General features: G+C 38.1%; 1 protein-coding gene across 1 annotated transcript in view; it reads left to right on the top strand.

Moving 5' to 3' along the window:
- LOC145984974 (von Willebrand factor A domain-containing protein 8-like) overlaps window positions 1–14,636 on the top strand; it is a 443,428-nt gene that overhangs the window by 381,298 nt on the left and 47,494 nt on the right. Inside the window, exons 25-29 of the mRNA XM_083118428.1 lie at window positions 984–1,347; window positions 2,108–2,241; window positions 11,555–11,739; window positions 12,078–12,277; window positions 12,770–12,925. Of these exons, the coding sequence (XP_082974554.1) occupies window positions 984–1,347; window positions 2,108–2,241; window positions 11,555–11,739; window positions 12,078–12,277; window positions 12,770–12,925 (1,039 nt within the window). The remainder of the gene's footprint in view (window positions 1–983; window positions 1,348–2,107; window positions 2,242–11,554; window positions 11,740–12,077; window positions 12,278–12,769; window positions 12,926–14,636) is intronic.

Raw genomic sequence — 14,636 nt, 5'->3', positions numbered from 1 at the left:
TCCACATATCCTGTGAATTTTGCTTAATGAGTCACTTCTCAGCTACATTTTATAGAAATGCAACTTTTTTAAAAATTGCAAATTGATTAACATTGTAGTTACTACATGAAGAAATGTTACAATGTTTAGCTTTGCTTTTACTGGGACCAGTCCCATATTTAATTCCCTGCAGGAGATGTGAAATCAATATTGAGTTTGTTTACCATACTATTTGGCACACACAGGAGTTGTACTACATATTTCAGCTAAAAATGCAGGCAAACCAGGATTCTGGCATACTGTGATATTGCTCTACAAACTGAACTACCAAGCCAGGTCTGATTTCACCTGATTTTTCACTCTTGTTGTTTAACCTGCATGGAATTGTCTGTAGTTAATAGAGCAATGGCACAGTATGCCAGAGCTGTCGGTTTGATTCCTGGTGAGATAGGCTAATCAGGCCTGCATGTACATTTTGAAGTTGGACCTGAAACTTTGGTCAATGTGCTTTGACTGAGGATTGAATTCGGGATCCTTCGATTAGAATGTGATTGCGTTACTACTATGGTAAGAGGGAAGCTTAAATATGATGTTTACTCTGCATCGTAAAGACAATTGGGTTAGCTGTTTGAAAGAAAAAGTTACAGACTCCAGTCCAGATAGTCAGAGAGAGGGAGTTAGGGCTACATGCATTCAGAATCTCATCTATTTGTTGATGTTTGATCAACACGATGCTCCAGCTGCTTTTGCCCCCAGGCATCCACCCATTTATTAGAGGCTGAGTAAACCCCAGAGCCACTCTATGTGGGGACATTGCTGGCAAAATTCCCACCTGAAATCACCTACCATGGGAATATAACCTGGGTCTCCCATCTCTGACTGGACCATGATGACTTATTTTAATGAGATATTAGCTATATCCCTCAATGAAGTAACTTTATGATAAACACAACTTTTTTTATCGTAACTGAGAATAACTCATATGTTTCAACTTTGTTTTCTAGGAAACATCTGTTAGAGAAGTCAAATAGCAAGGATCCCTGTCCAAACGTTTTATATGTTATTGAAGAAACGTGCGGAGGAGTGGAAAGGGTTCTTGTGAGTCATGTTCTGAAAAGCGATTCAGGAGATTTGAGCAAATCAGTTCTGAGTTCTGCAATCCGAGAGCAAATCAATGCACCTAATCGCTTGATGGTGACCTCTGATACATTCGCCACAGTGATTGTTGGATTTCCTGATCTTGAAAGGAGTGAGAACTATGTTTATAAATGGCCACGGCAACCATCAGATGATGGACTGTATGAAGAAAAACATCATCCAGCTGTAGATGGGGGGCAAAATCTTATCATCTTGAGGGATTCTGGCCAGGTAAGTTATCATCATTATTTTTAGGACTGATATTGATACTCGAAAATAATAACAATTAAAAGTTGTTGAAAATATTAATATTAATTTGTGAGTATTCCCATGCAGTTATATGTATCAATTTAGCAGATTTTTGCTTTAAAATACTCAAGGGTTACATCTTAATATTAATATATACATAATAATAATAATAAATACATAATAAAAATATATATCTGAATATTATATGTCATTTATTCACAAAATCTATTTTTTAATTTAATATGTGTGTAAAATATATGGAAATTTCTTATTTTGCATAATTTCCAGGATAATTAGATTCTGTGAAAGTGTTGCATAGCACTTTTGTGGACCCTATGAAATACCAAAACTCCAGAAAAGGATTGGCTGGTATCAGTTAATAAATTCAAACTGATATTTTCTTATAACATACCATTTCTATCAGCTGATTTGGATACACTGTCTTTATTCTTTCCTCCTCTTCATGTATGGGTATGATTCATAAAATTATCGGCAATTTTACCCTTAAACTAATACACACATATACTTACATTGGATGACACTGATGGTGTATCAGTTGATTTTTATCACTGCTAATAAATATACAAAAAGTCTGTAAATTCTGTAGCATTTTAGGTGTAACTTTAGCTATAGCATGTATTATGTATTGTTGGGGTGCTTGAGGTCTTTACCTTTTTATCTGGTGCATGCATATAAAACTGACATTTTATGTAAAATGGTAAAATATATTGTTATGTTGCAGGTAGTGAAAGCAATACCAAGTTGGAAAGTTCCTGAAGAAGTAGCTTCTAATAAAAAGTTGAAATCTGGAATTTCCGGTTATCTTGAAGTTACGGACCTCATCTCTCAAAAACTTAGATTCATAAAAATTCCAGAGTAAGTTTACATATTAATATTAAGGTTTATTATGAATTATTATGTCATTCTTGTTTCTGTCACATTGTTTGACCACATACTGATTTAGCTGCTCTGTTTTGTTAGAAATGATATAGTTTTGCTCTATTAGTCATTATCCAGGGTGGCTACTCACTGGGAATTCCTTGAATTCCAGAAATTATGCGTGAATTATGCATGCATTCTGCATGAATGTTTCTCTGCGTATGTGAAAAATTGCAACTTTTATTAATCCAAATCCCATTCAATTGATACATATTTATAAATGCCCTCTGGTAAGTTCTTCACAGTTTAGCTCTTATTTGTATTGAGGAAGGAAACGAAACTGCATGGAAAATAAAACAGAATTCAATCTGTTTACTTTGTTAGTGTAATTTGCAGAACAATCTGTTAGACAGACGGAAGATTATTGCAAGATAAGATATCTTGAAGTTGATTAGGTAAATTTGAATTAGAAATCCTTATAAATTAAGATCTTTTTGTTAGATTAGTATATCCCGTAACAATTGTGACTTTTGTTTATAGCAGTATTTCGAGCCTGAATATGTGGAATGGCAAATGTAAACTCCGGACCTTAAATTAAATATTTATATTTAAATATAGGTATACCGTTTAATTGAATTGAATTAGAATAGAATTTTTGGATAGGATTGGAATCACATAGATTCTCTTATATTGTTGTGTGTGTGTGTGCCAATTTGCAAAGATATTGATTTGATTTTTTTGCTCACTGCACTCGCATTACAAGCTCTTCTTTTAAACAAATAAAAGAAAATAAATAAATATCCAATTTATATATATATATATATATATATATATATATATTATTTGTTTGTTAGTGAGGATGTGTTTTACAACTTCTTAGTGAATAGTTCCAATAGTGTATACAGTTGTAAAAATACTATTGGTGTAATCTGCAGTCTGCATGTCGTAACAACTGTACTAAATTTTCCTAATATCTCTTCAAAAAAGCTATTTCATTTAAAATAATACGTCGTGATGGTTTTTTGGCTTTTTCAATGATCTTTCCAGGCAGCTTTCAAATAGCTAAATGTTGTACAGGACGTCACTTAGAACAACAATAATAAATAAAAGTCTATGCTGCTTAGCATCGAGACACAACAATACTCGGATGTCTTTGATCTTTGTTAGTAGTGGCTGTGTTCTCATATGCGACAATGACCTATTCAGAGCATTACTATAAACAAAATTTGCGAAACAAAAGGCAGCGACTGGGCAAAAGGGAATCAGAATTGATGCTCTCATAACTTCACAAAAGCACTCATGCTATTCTAGTTTAGATGTAGCTACTACGAACTATACACTCACTTTGCAAGGACTATTGTATAGTCAACGTGCTTTTGATGAAGCTGTGTGTATCCGAAATTGTGTGATTATTATAAGTGATGTCTTCCAAGAAACTTTCTGGGGCTCAAAACCGGAAAAGAAAGAAGATAAGAGAGAAAGAGGACATTAGAAGTGCAACGATTTTATCGAAGTTTTTCAAGAAAAATGTTGAATCCACAGACGCTAACGAAGATTCTTCAGCGCCGGAAATAGAAACCACACGACTCAAAAGAGTCGCCCGAAACAGTACACGGTGCCAAATGCTTGCTACACAGCCTTAAGAAGTTTAACTTTCTTGTGTTCTTATTCTGCTTGGCTGATATCCTTTGAGCTATTAACGACATTAACCTACGGCTACAAGAAAAGTCTGTTACAGGGACTGCAAAGCTTTCTGTCTGCCAATCGGGAAACAATTGTGACAAACGCTTTTGAGAAAAGCAAACAGATCTGCGATGATATGAACATTGCAAGTAGAGAACAGCGGTCCCAAAAAGAAAACCAAGTTTTTCGATGAAGTTGCAGAAGATGAAAGTGTAGCCATAAATGAAGAACAAAAAATTAGGAAGAGCTTATTTTGTGCATTGGATTCAATTTTGTCACAAATAGGCGATCGATTCAAGCTAATGAAAGGAGTTTTGGAGTACTTTTCCGTAATTATTCCAAGCAATATGGCAGTTATGTCAGAAGAAACATTTAGAAACGGAGTCTTTGATCTGGCTTTATTATACCTACCCCAAAGATATCGACGGAAGTGAGTTACTTCATGAACTGTTGTTCTTTAAACATCATGCGCAAGCATTTTTTAAAGACTTTTACTTGGAATGCTTGTCAGAATTGTCATCACTTGCTGCTCTCTCATTCATTCATAAAATATCGTGTATTGAGTTGTACCCAAATGTTGTCACTGCATTGAAACTATTTTTAACTCTACCTTCATCTATTGCATCTTGTGAAAGGAGTTTTAGTAAACTAAATCTTATAAGGAATTACTTGCGTTCTTCCTTGAGTCAAGAAAAGCTGACTAACCTGGATATTTTGTCTGTTGAGAAGTACAGAGTTCAATCACTTGTGTTCGATGATGTTATTAATGACTTTGCTGCTTGAAAGGCAAGAAGAGTGAAACTGTTGCTAGTATGTTCGGACAAGAGAATTGTCAAATAATCATGTACTGATTGTAGTTTTTGTTTTTATTGTTGTTGATTTCAGCTCATCAGTATAACATTTTGCAGTGTAAATAGGTTTTACTTTATAAACATTACATTAATACTGAATGATTTTAGCTAGTTTGTACAATTACTTTGCAGGGTATTTGAAAGAGTTTCATGTATTTTAAAAAACATTACATTAATGATCTTTCTTAGAGATTCTTCTGCTACCTATGCTATACATATGGTAAGATATATTTTCTTTTTTGCATGGATTAGTTTAATTTCTAGGATTTTTTATCATCGCACACCGAGAGGTCAATAATGATCCTTGATTCAGAAGAATACGTGTATACATACAAACAACTCGGTAGTTGTAATTGCTACAATTACATACAATTGCTACAATTATTAGCATAAATGAAACGTCAATTTGAATGAACAGCATTATTTAAGTAAGGCACAACAACAAATGCTTCTACCCCTCCCTTCAAAAAAACAATGGTAGAAGTTCAACAAGGCAAGTGTAGGGGCGCACCGAAATTTATTCTCGCCCCGGGCGCAGATATCTCTAGCTACGACTCTGGTAATACGTAAGGTTGAAATAGAGAAAACATCTGCTTGTACCCTTAAATTTTTGGACAGTTTGCCTTGAAAACGGGGAATTATACTTGAATTTTATCATGGTCCTAGAGTAACCTCCCTGTTATCTCACATGTAATTACTTTGATTCTATTTTGTTTGATGGAACATTTTTATTCAAGTCAAGCATCTATATTCCTCTAAATGTTAGCACAGTACATACTTGAGACAGACTAGTGGGAAATTTTAGTTGATACTGTTAAGGTACTGATATAAAATTAATGAAAACTGATACTTGATATTCTGCTCATCCAGTATTAAATGAAACACATTTTGTGAGAATCCTGACTAGTTCATTCACACCCTTTACTAATGTATGTATCATGGTGAACGCAATGAGTTTTGCTTTAGGAAAAGAACTGCACATGTAGAAACTTACTTTACAAAACCATGGTACACAAATTCGATCTTTATACTACTAGAGCTGAGACAATACCACTGCCAGTATTCTTACACATTCCCACTGATACCTATACTTGAAAATTATAATTAAAAGTAGTTCATAATATTTATAAATTTTAATATGTAACTTTTCCATTGGAACTATATCATAGCAATCTGCAGAAGTTTTGCTTTAAAACTTTCATAATTTCACAGAAAATATTCATTTAATCGTAAAATCCATTCTCCTCATAATGTTGTTATAAAATAATGGAAATCAGGGACGTCGGAACTGGGGGGCAGGGGGGGGGGCGACCTGCCCCCCAACTCATCATCGAGGGGGGAGATAGTATTTCCCCTCCCCACCACCAGTCCCATGCTAAAAATGAGACTATATTTTCTCCAACTTAAGTTTCGTTTTGGAAAAAATTGGAAAAATATTTTGCACTATCTAAATAAACGTAGGCTCACAGACCCTAAAATTAATTGATACCTGGGGGCAACCCTGGGGACAGGGAGGGATGCAGCCAGAGCGGTGTGCTGATCAATAACCTCCAAGGCCGAGAATTTGTGAGGCCCTACCCCACACATCCCCTAAATGTGCCTTCATGGCATATGCAAGGGTAAACAAACTTTAAAAAAATAAATCACACGTGAACATAAGAAAAGCTGCAGTAGCTCACTCATTAGGGTGTCTAACTACCATGCGAGAGACCCGAATTCGATCCCGGCGGGAAAGAACCGGGATTTTTTCCACCTGTTCAAGCAGATCCTGCGCCCACCCAGATACTCCGGGGGTTAAAGTGGCCAGGGGCATGGTGCTGATCACATCACCACCACCTTCAGCCATGATCAAGAAGGTGTGGGGGCCCTAACTCCACACCCCCTGTATGCCTTCATGGCGTGGTGCAAAGCACAGGATAAAACTTTACTTTTTTACTTTACGTGAACATAAGAATAAATTATGCTATCTCTCTCTGAGGTCTAAAAACTGAACTATCGACCCTGAACATGACGTTTAAAACCACAAAATAAATTTTAATAAATCTAAATGGCCAAGAAACAAAAGTTCCTCCCTTGGCTGTTCCGCCTCTACCCACAACACAAGTGATTTCAGTATTGCTTGATGTGAAGAAACCACAGAGGAGGGGCAAGATTGTATTTGTGATTTCCTCCCCCCCCACCTCCCTCCGTCATGCCCTAAAAATGAGACTATATCCATTTCAACTTATCTTGGTTTTGAAGAATATTTGAAAAAAGAATTGCACTAGATATGTGAATGTGCATTTCCGTTAACAGCAAGAAGGCTAACAGCAAGAAGTACGTGACATAAAAATCTTAAAAGCAGATAAGAATCGCAGTCAGGTCTCTGCAAATCAAGTATCTCAGTAGGAAGTCGCTCCTTCTATTTCCAATTTTGCTTTGAAGTCTGACAGATTTTGTACCTGCAAGTGCACTCGAATATAATGATACACTGGGGAAGGGGGGCAGAGGACAGCTTAACTTTAAATCTTCCGGTGCACTTTCCGTACACGAGCTTTCTTTAAGGGTCCCTTGCTGTTAAAAAGGTCATCGGCCATGAGAAAAGGTGCGGTGCACGTTGTAAATTCTTGGAAATTCAAGTCTAGGCTAATCTCCCCTTCCCTTTCCAAATTTAGACTTGGTCAGATGACACAGTTATTGTTCAGAGTAGAATAACTGCAGAAGGTGTGTTTTAGTGCAGTGATGAGTTTGGATTTCCTTCCGTGCCAAGCGATATAACTGTGCATGTGTACCTGTAAATCATTTGCAGAAAGTACACCGACTACAAGGTTGCCTGATATAGAATCAAAAGACTGGTAAGTTTTACTGCTCTTCTTACGTTTTCTTTACTAATTTACAGAAGAAGATACATTATAGACAGACAAGCATGGTCTCGATGTACCATCAGTTCGCTGCTCTTTTGAGTTTTAATGCTGAAAGCTTTGGAGTGTACGAATCACCTACTTTGGATTGCCTGGTTAATTTATTTATCGCTACTTGTTTGTACTATTATGTATAATGTTATATTGACATATTGTAATGTTGACCCAGAGTGGAGAGGATGATAGGAGGAAGGCAGTGGCGTATGCTGGATTCAAAACCTGGGCTATCTCTTCATATCATGATGTTCGAATGCAAGGCTCTTTTCCGTTCACTTTCTTGGATTTTGAAGTGATGCAGGTTCAGATCCACGGGGGGAGGCGATAGGGGCGATTGCTTCTTCCAACTACCAGGCTTTTGAATATATTATGCCGAATATTTTTGAAGACTCAAATATTCTGTCTTTTATCACCAAGCTTAACAGGCTAGATACTATTTTTTAAAGTTTGATTAAGTCATCTTTGTGTTCAAGGCACGCTAATCGGAACTGCACTTAAGAGTATCCGAATGTGCAATATGCGTTAAAGGGAGGATCGAATCAGAAACCCTTGAGAGAATAGGTTTTTGTTTTATTTGTTGATTCAGTTTTTTCCTCATATCTAATCGACCACTTTAAGGTGGCAATAGCAGGAATTATGATAACATACACTAATGACCATCTACTAGGGATCCTGCTTTCGATTCCTGACCTGGGCATGAGTGTCCTTTGTGAGGGTTCCGTCATCAATTTCATCATATTATCACTCCTGCTCATCTTCTTGATTAGCTAAAAGTGACAGAAAAGCGAAGTAAAATAAACCAAATTAATAAAACTATCTACTGGGTCCCTCCCTATCTTTGCATGCAAAACAATACTATAATCTCTGGATCAATTGATTGCTGTTTAGAGTATGATATATTATTCATATAAAACAGTTCAAGTGTAGGTTAGAAATTATTCTTGATGAGGTGAGGCACACTACTGAAATTTGCCCCTCCCACCTGTAATTTCTGGATCCGCCAGGGAAGTAATGTGACATTGTAATTTAAAAGTCGTATCTTATTTGGTCTAGGAATTAATTTGTGTGGTTGTTACACACACATTGAAGCTGTAGTTCAAACACAAAAGACATAAATACCTTAAGAAAAATATTGTCCATCGCGAGCCTCCACTTTCGCCCATCTGTCAGGCAAGTTACGGATTCCGTGGCGAAAGAAGTCCTCATCCTTTGAAGCGATCCAGTCAGAGACCCATTTTTCGATATCTTCTAAAGAAGTGAACCGCTGTCCAATCAAATCGTTATTCATGCAATCGAACAAGTAGTAGTCCGAAGGAGCAACGTCTGGTGAATACGGCGGGTGGGGTAAAACTTCCCATCCGACATTTTCTAAATAGGTTTTGACCGGTTTTGCGACATGTGGGCGAGCGTTATCATGTTGAAAAATAAGTTTATCATGTCTGTTCTCCCATTCTGGTCGTTTCCTGGCCAGAGCTTGCTTCAAACGCATTAATTGTCGTCGATAACGCTCTCCATTAATAGTTTCACCCGGTTGCAGCAGCTCATAGTACACCACACCTTTCATATCCCACCATATGCACAGCATAACCTTTGCACAGTGAATATCTCGTTTCGGTTGTGATGGACCTAGTTCACCTGGCTTCACCCAGGCCTTTTTTCATTTCGGGTTCTCGTAATGGATCCACTTCTCATCGCCAGTTACAATGCGATGCAAAAACCCCTTTCTTTTCTGTCTTTGAAGCAGCAATTTATGTCACTCGTTGATTCACTACACTACGCAGCACAGATCATTCAAAACGTATAGGCCTATGTCACTCACTCAATACACTAAATAAAATCCGCGCAGTAAGGTAAAGGTACGTAATTTTCTTCAACTTCCTTCAACGCGGTCAGGCTCTATCCCCCCCGGTCATAAATAAATCAACCGAGGGGTTTGTCACCATTGTAAAGCATGGTTGGTTGAAGGTCAGCACTCTCGCTGTTGGCCCAGAGGGGAAAAAATCCCTGTTACTTTGCCAGCTTTTCCCATTCCTGTAATTGTAGTTCCGTTTAAAAATTTCCCTCTTCTGAGAATAATCCCATGCTGGTTAGCGAATTGGCATCGCTGTAAGGTTTTACATCCGTTATAAAATGAAGACTTCCCTGTCCACGCTTGGGTTTGTAAGCCACTACAAATACGTCATGTATCGCCTCCAGGCGCTGGTCGGGAACAATTTAACCGATGAAGCCTTGTGGTAGCTTTAAAGGAGAGGAGCCCATCTCCATCTACTTTCATTTTCCCTGACGGTCATTACTTGGAAGAGAAACATCAGTCACATTTGCTAGTCGATTATTTTCTGTATTTAGTCTTGGCTTCAGAGATAGCCTAGCTAGCCTAGAATATACGTACCTGGAGGAAGGATAGAAACAAGGAATCTGAAACTGTACCATCAGAGCATTCGTCTCGGTTGATTGTAAAATTTTAAGATAATCTATTTGTTTGTCAGAAATGTACATTCAATGGTGTCGCTGGAAGGATAAGCACAGACCTGCCCCCCCCCCCCCCACTTCAAAATAAGTTCAGACATCCCTGATGGATATTACACATTTTGCATAATTTACTGGATATTTAAGGTGCAGGAAAGTATCACATGGTATTTTTGCAGACTGACACATATGGGCAGTGGCGGCAGATGAAGGGGGGCTGCAGCCCCCCCAAACAAATTATATTTTGTTGCCATTAGTGCAAAAATTAAATATTTATACTTCCGCTATCTAACTGTGTCCCATTGCGCTGTGTGGAGCTTTCAAATTCACTTGGCGTGCGACAAGTGGCAAACTGGTATATGAAGCCGCTTCCTCCTCGGATACTGCCAGTACATCTCCATGTTAACTCTAACGTAAGCACTGCTTCCACTTCCCTCCCAGCTAGGCCCTTGTCAATACTAAAAAGCGGTCTAAATTCAATGCAGCCCAATGTATGGTGGCGCTGCCAAGTGGTAGAAATAGAAAGCTACGACGGCGGACACCGCGCATAAACATTTGATTACCGAGAGAAACAGTGGCCAGCCATGTAACGCGTCCGTTTCGCTTGTCAGTAAGTGCGTGATTGTTTAAGTTTTCGAATCGATTCAAAGAGTTATTTGTTTTCTGGTAGTAAGTTATATAATCTGGTGTTCTGAATGGTAGATCGTACAAGTAAAAATGAATAATAATTCAATGAAAGACCGCCGCATGGAGTTCATCTTCAAATAGTTAAGGTTTTTTTTTTTTATGTAGCCCTCCTAACAATAAGTAGCATGAGCCGCCACTGCACATGAGACCTCAGAAAAGTGTCACATGACATTTTTGCACTCCAGTGTCACATGATACTTTTGCAGACTGTTACACATGGGATTCCAGAAAAGTGTCACATGACATTTTTGCAGACTGTGACACATGGGACTCCAGAAAAGTCTCATATGATATTTTTGCAGCTGTGATACATGGAACTCCAGTGTCACATGATATTTTTGCAGACTATGACACATGGGACTCCAGAAAAGTGTCACATGACATTTTTGCAGACTGTGACACATGGAACTCCAGAAAAGTATCACATGACATTTTTGCAGACTGTGACACATGGAACTCCAGAAAAGTGTCAACCCATATTGGTGATTAAATTGGAACTGATACTTTCCATTATTGGGTTAACCCTATTATAGACATTACATAACAGGAGGGAGAATTATGCGCTCAATTAGAAATTATTTATAGAACTATCAGATAAGTAAAATTATCAACAATTCTACCAATAATCCTGAACCTAGATAAACAACCCCTTTGATCCTTGAGCTTCCTCCTATGTGCACTTCTAAACTTTATAGACTGAATGCTCAATACTTCCATGTATTTCAGACCTGCCTTTGTTTCGCCATACACATCGTGGCTGTACAGCACTTCAGAAATCCCTGTTCACATAGCCGAGACCAGCAATGGTGGTTTAGTGTCTGTAGATGCAGGAGGCTGCATAAGACTTTGGGAAACTGCAACAGCAACACTACAGCAATCTTTTGAAGAGTGGCAAAGAATGATAGATTCAAGTATGTTGTATTTGAATAGCATGCATATATTTTTAATTGCAACGTAGTTGTATAAAAAGTGTTCTTGAATTTCAGAAGTTCATATTTATGTTTGTCAGATATTGAGAATCTGCTAATTCAGAAGTATCTAGTAACTCAAAAACTTTGAACAATGAGAGGAAGTGTCACAACAAGGCCTTAACAAGCAAAACGTTACATTGCAGCCTAATACCTTGCTTGTCCTAAATTTTTTGTTAAAATATCAATACGATAACTAACTATCATGGCCTACTTCTCCATGCGTTAAAACTAAGAATTGATTATTGTGCGCACAGTCAGTATTATTTGTTTGATTTCAGCTACAAGAGACCTCCAGGTGACTATCGAACAACCTAGTGGAAAAGATGTATCCGAACCAAAATTTGGAAAGATTGATGAAACCGGAGCTCCTCATGTTGGTGGCAATACATGGGCTGGAGGAACGGGGGGAAGGGATACAGCTGGGCTTGGAGGCAAAGGTGGACCATTCCGACTAGATGGAGGACATACCGTATACCAGGTAAGAACAGAACAGTGAAATAATATTTTCTGTTTTAAAAAGGAAAGGAGGGCTCTGTAACTTTTTTCATGTTGTGCTTATGAGTGAGGCGGACAACAGCCAGCTGTTCTGCAAATTCCAGCCCTCCCCAGTGTCTGCTTTCTGCTTGGCTTGGCTATTTTCGAGAAGCCAAGAAGCAGAGCTTTTATTTGCGGGTTGGGACCATAACTTCACCAACATTTCACCCTTCGACATAAGAGTCTTCAGGAGCATTGGTACCTCATGTTGTAGCTGCAAACAGAGGCTGTGGTGCTTGCCAATGGGCTGCTGAGGGTGTTTGCGGCTGTAAAAGTTTGTGAAATCGACTGCAATATAAACTAAATAAGGCAATCAACATCATTATTAAGTACATGAAATAACATTTTAATAGTGCTCTCATTACTTGTACTATATGTTTGCCACTGCTAATAATTAATGTAAATTAGTGAGTATAATGTATGAATTCTTTCGTAGGTGAGCCAAGAAGAGAAGGATGCAGTACCAGAGCATGTGAAGAAAGCAGCAAGGGAGATGGCTGAGAAAGCTTTCAAAGAGCGGTTGAGGGAGATCAAAATGAGCGAGTATGATGCTGGATTGTATGAACAATACTTCCAACCAGTTAGCAGGCAGGTAGGTAATGGCAACTTATCAAGATATGATTTTTTACATGAATAATAATAGTTAATTTCCATTTCTCCATGTAATAAAGAGCACTGTAAAACACTGTATGCTTATGAAAAGTTTTCTGTTTATATCAATCATCAGCATCTGGAGTTTCTTTCTATGAAAATCCCAACAGACCCTGTTACAGTGAAAATGCTAAGATAATGGAGCCCCCCTAGTTTTAGAGAGAAAATTAAAATTAGTATAAACATTGTCATACCCATGTTCTGGAATAACAACTGAATTTACATAAAATATTGCAAAATAAACTTAGGTAAAGTGCAAACCTTAGCTACTGGATGGGTCACAGGTGGCGGATAGTGAGGGGGAGCTGCGAATAAGGGGAAACCCAAATAAGCAGTACTGGACCGAGGCAGCAAGGCTATCAGGGTGTGGAGGGTGTCCAGTGGCATAGGCATACTCAGCAAATACCACAGATACCCACCGACAGCCTTGTGTCATGGCAAATAAACATCACCATAAAAGTGTTTGCCCACACTGCCTTGTGGGCCTGGAGGGATCCAGAAAGGCTAAGGGAGTTGGAACCCTGACAGAAAACAAAGGTATACCTGAGAATCCACAGGTGGCAGCCCCACTCTCAGGTGTAGGCTGTGACAGGCCCAATTAGCCGATAGCCGAAAACATAAACAATTCGAGATAAGAAAGAATCAAGCCAGACTGGAAATTGGAGACGACACGGGCTACGAATAGGGACATTGAATATTGGAACACTGACAGGAAGGACTGAAGAAATTGTGGATTTAACGGAGAGAATAAGGATCAGTATGTTTGGAATGAGCGAAATGAAATGGAAAGGAAGAAGAGAAATGAAATTGAGGAAAGACGATATATAAACTGTACTGGGCAGGGACTGAAGAGGGAAGACGAAGTAGGGTTGGATTTGTAGTCAGAAGTGAAATAAATGAGGAAATAGAAAGGGTAAATGACAGAATTATGAAACTAAAAATGAATGTAAACGGCAAAGTAATAGAAATAATTCAGGTGTATGCTTCACAAACAGGATGTACAAGGAAGGAGAGAGAAGACTTGGAAGAACACATAGGAAAGTAATGGCAAATTGTGATGGGTGATTTTAATGCACAAGTGGGAAGAGACAGGAAAGGGTATACGGAAGTACTTGGAGCAGACGGATGGGGACAAAGGAATGAGGAGGGAAGGAGGATACTGGACTTTTGTAAGAGAAACGGACTGTTAGTAGGTAATAGCTGATTTAAGAAGAAATATGACAGCCATAAGACTACAAGATACAGTTGGAATAATGAACAAAAGTCTGTAATAGATTATATATTGGTAAACAAGGAAGTAAAGAAGTTAATGAACAACATTAAAGGAATACCCAGTGAGAAGTTAGACAGTGACCACAGGCTACTAGTAGGAGATGTGAGGAGATGGAAAATAAAAGATAGAAGGGAGGAACAAGAGGTAAGAATAAGAGTGTGGAAATTGAAGGATAAGATGATAAAACAGAAATATCAAGAAATATTGCTAACAAAAGTGCCAAGAGATGAACCCAAAGCAGTAGAAAAGAATGGACAAGGTTTAAAACAGAATTAGTAGAGGAAGCCGAAAAGGTATGTGGAAGGACAAGCAAGAAAAGAAAGAAGAAAGAAACACCATTGTGGTATGAAAGAACTAGAGAGTCAGTGAAAAACGAAAA

The sequence above is a fragment of the Lepisma saccharinum genome, chromosome 3, assembly GCF_977018435.1.
Source record: "Lepisma saccharinum chromosome 3, izLepSacc3.1, whole genome shotgun sequence".
Taxonomy (NCBI): domain Eukaryota; kingdom Metazoa; phylum Arthropoda; class Insecta; order Zygentoma; family Lepismatidae; genus Lepisma; species Lepisma saccharinum.
Note: the sequence above shows the minus strand (reverse complement) of the source record. Positions and strands in the feature narration are given on the sequence as shown.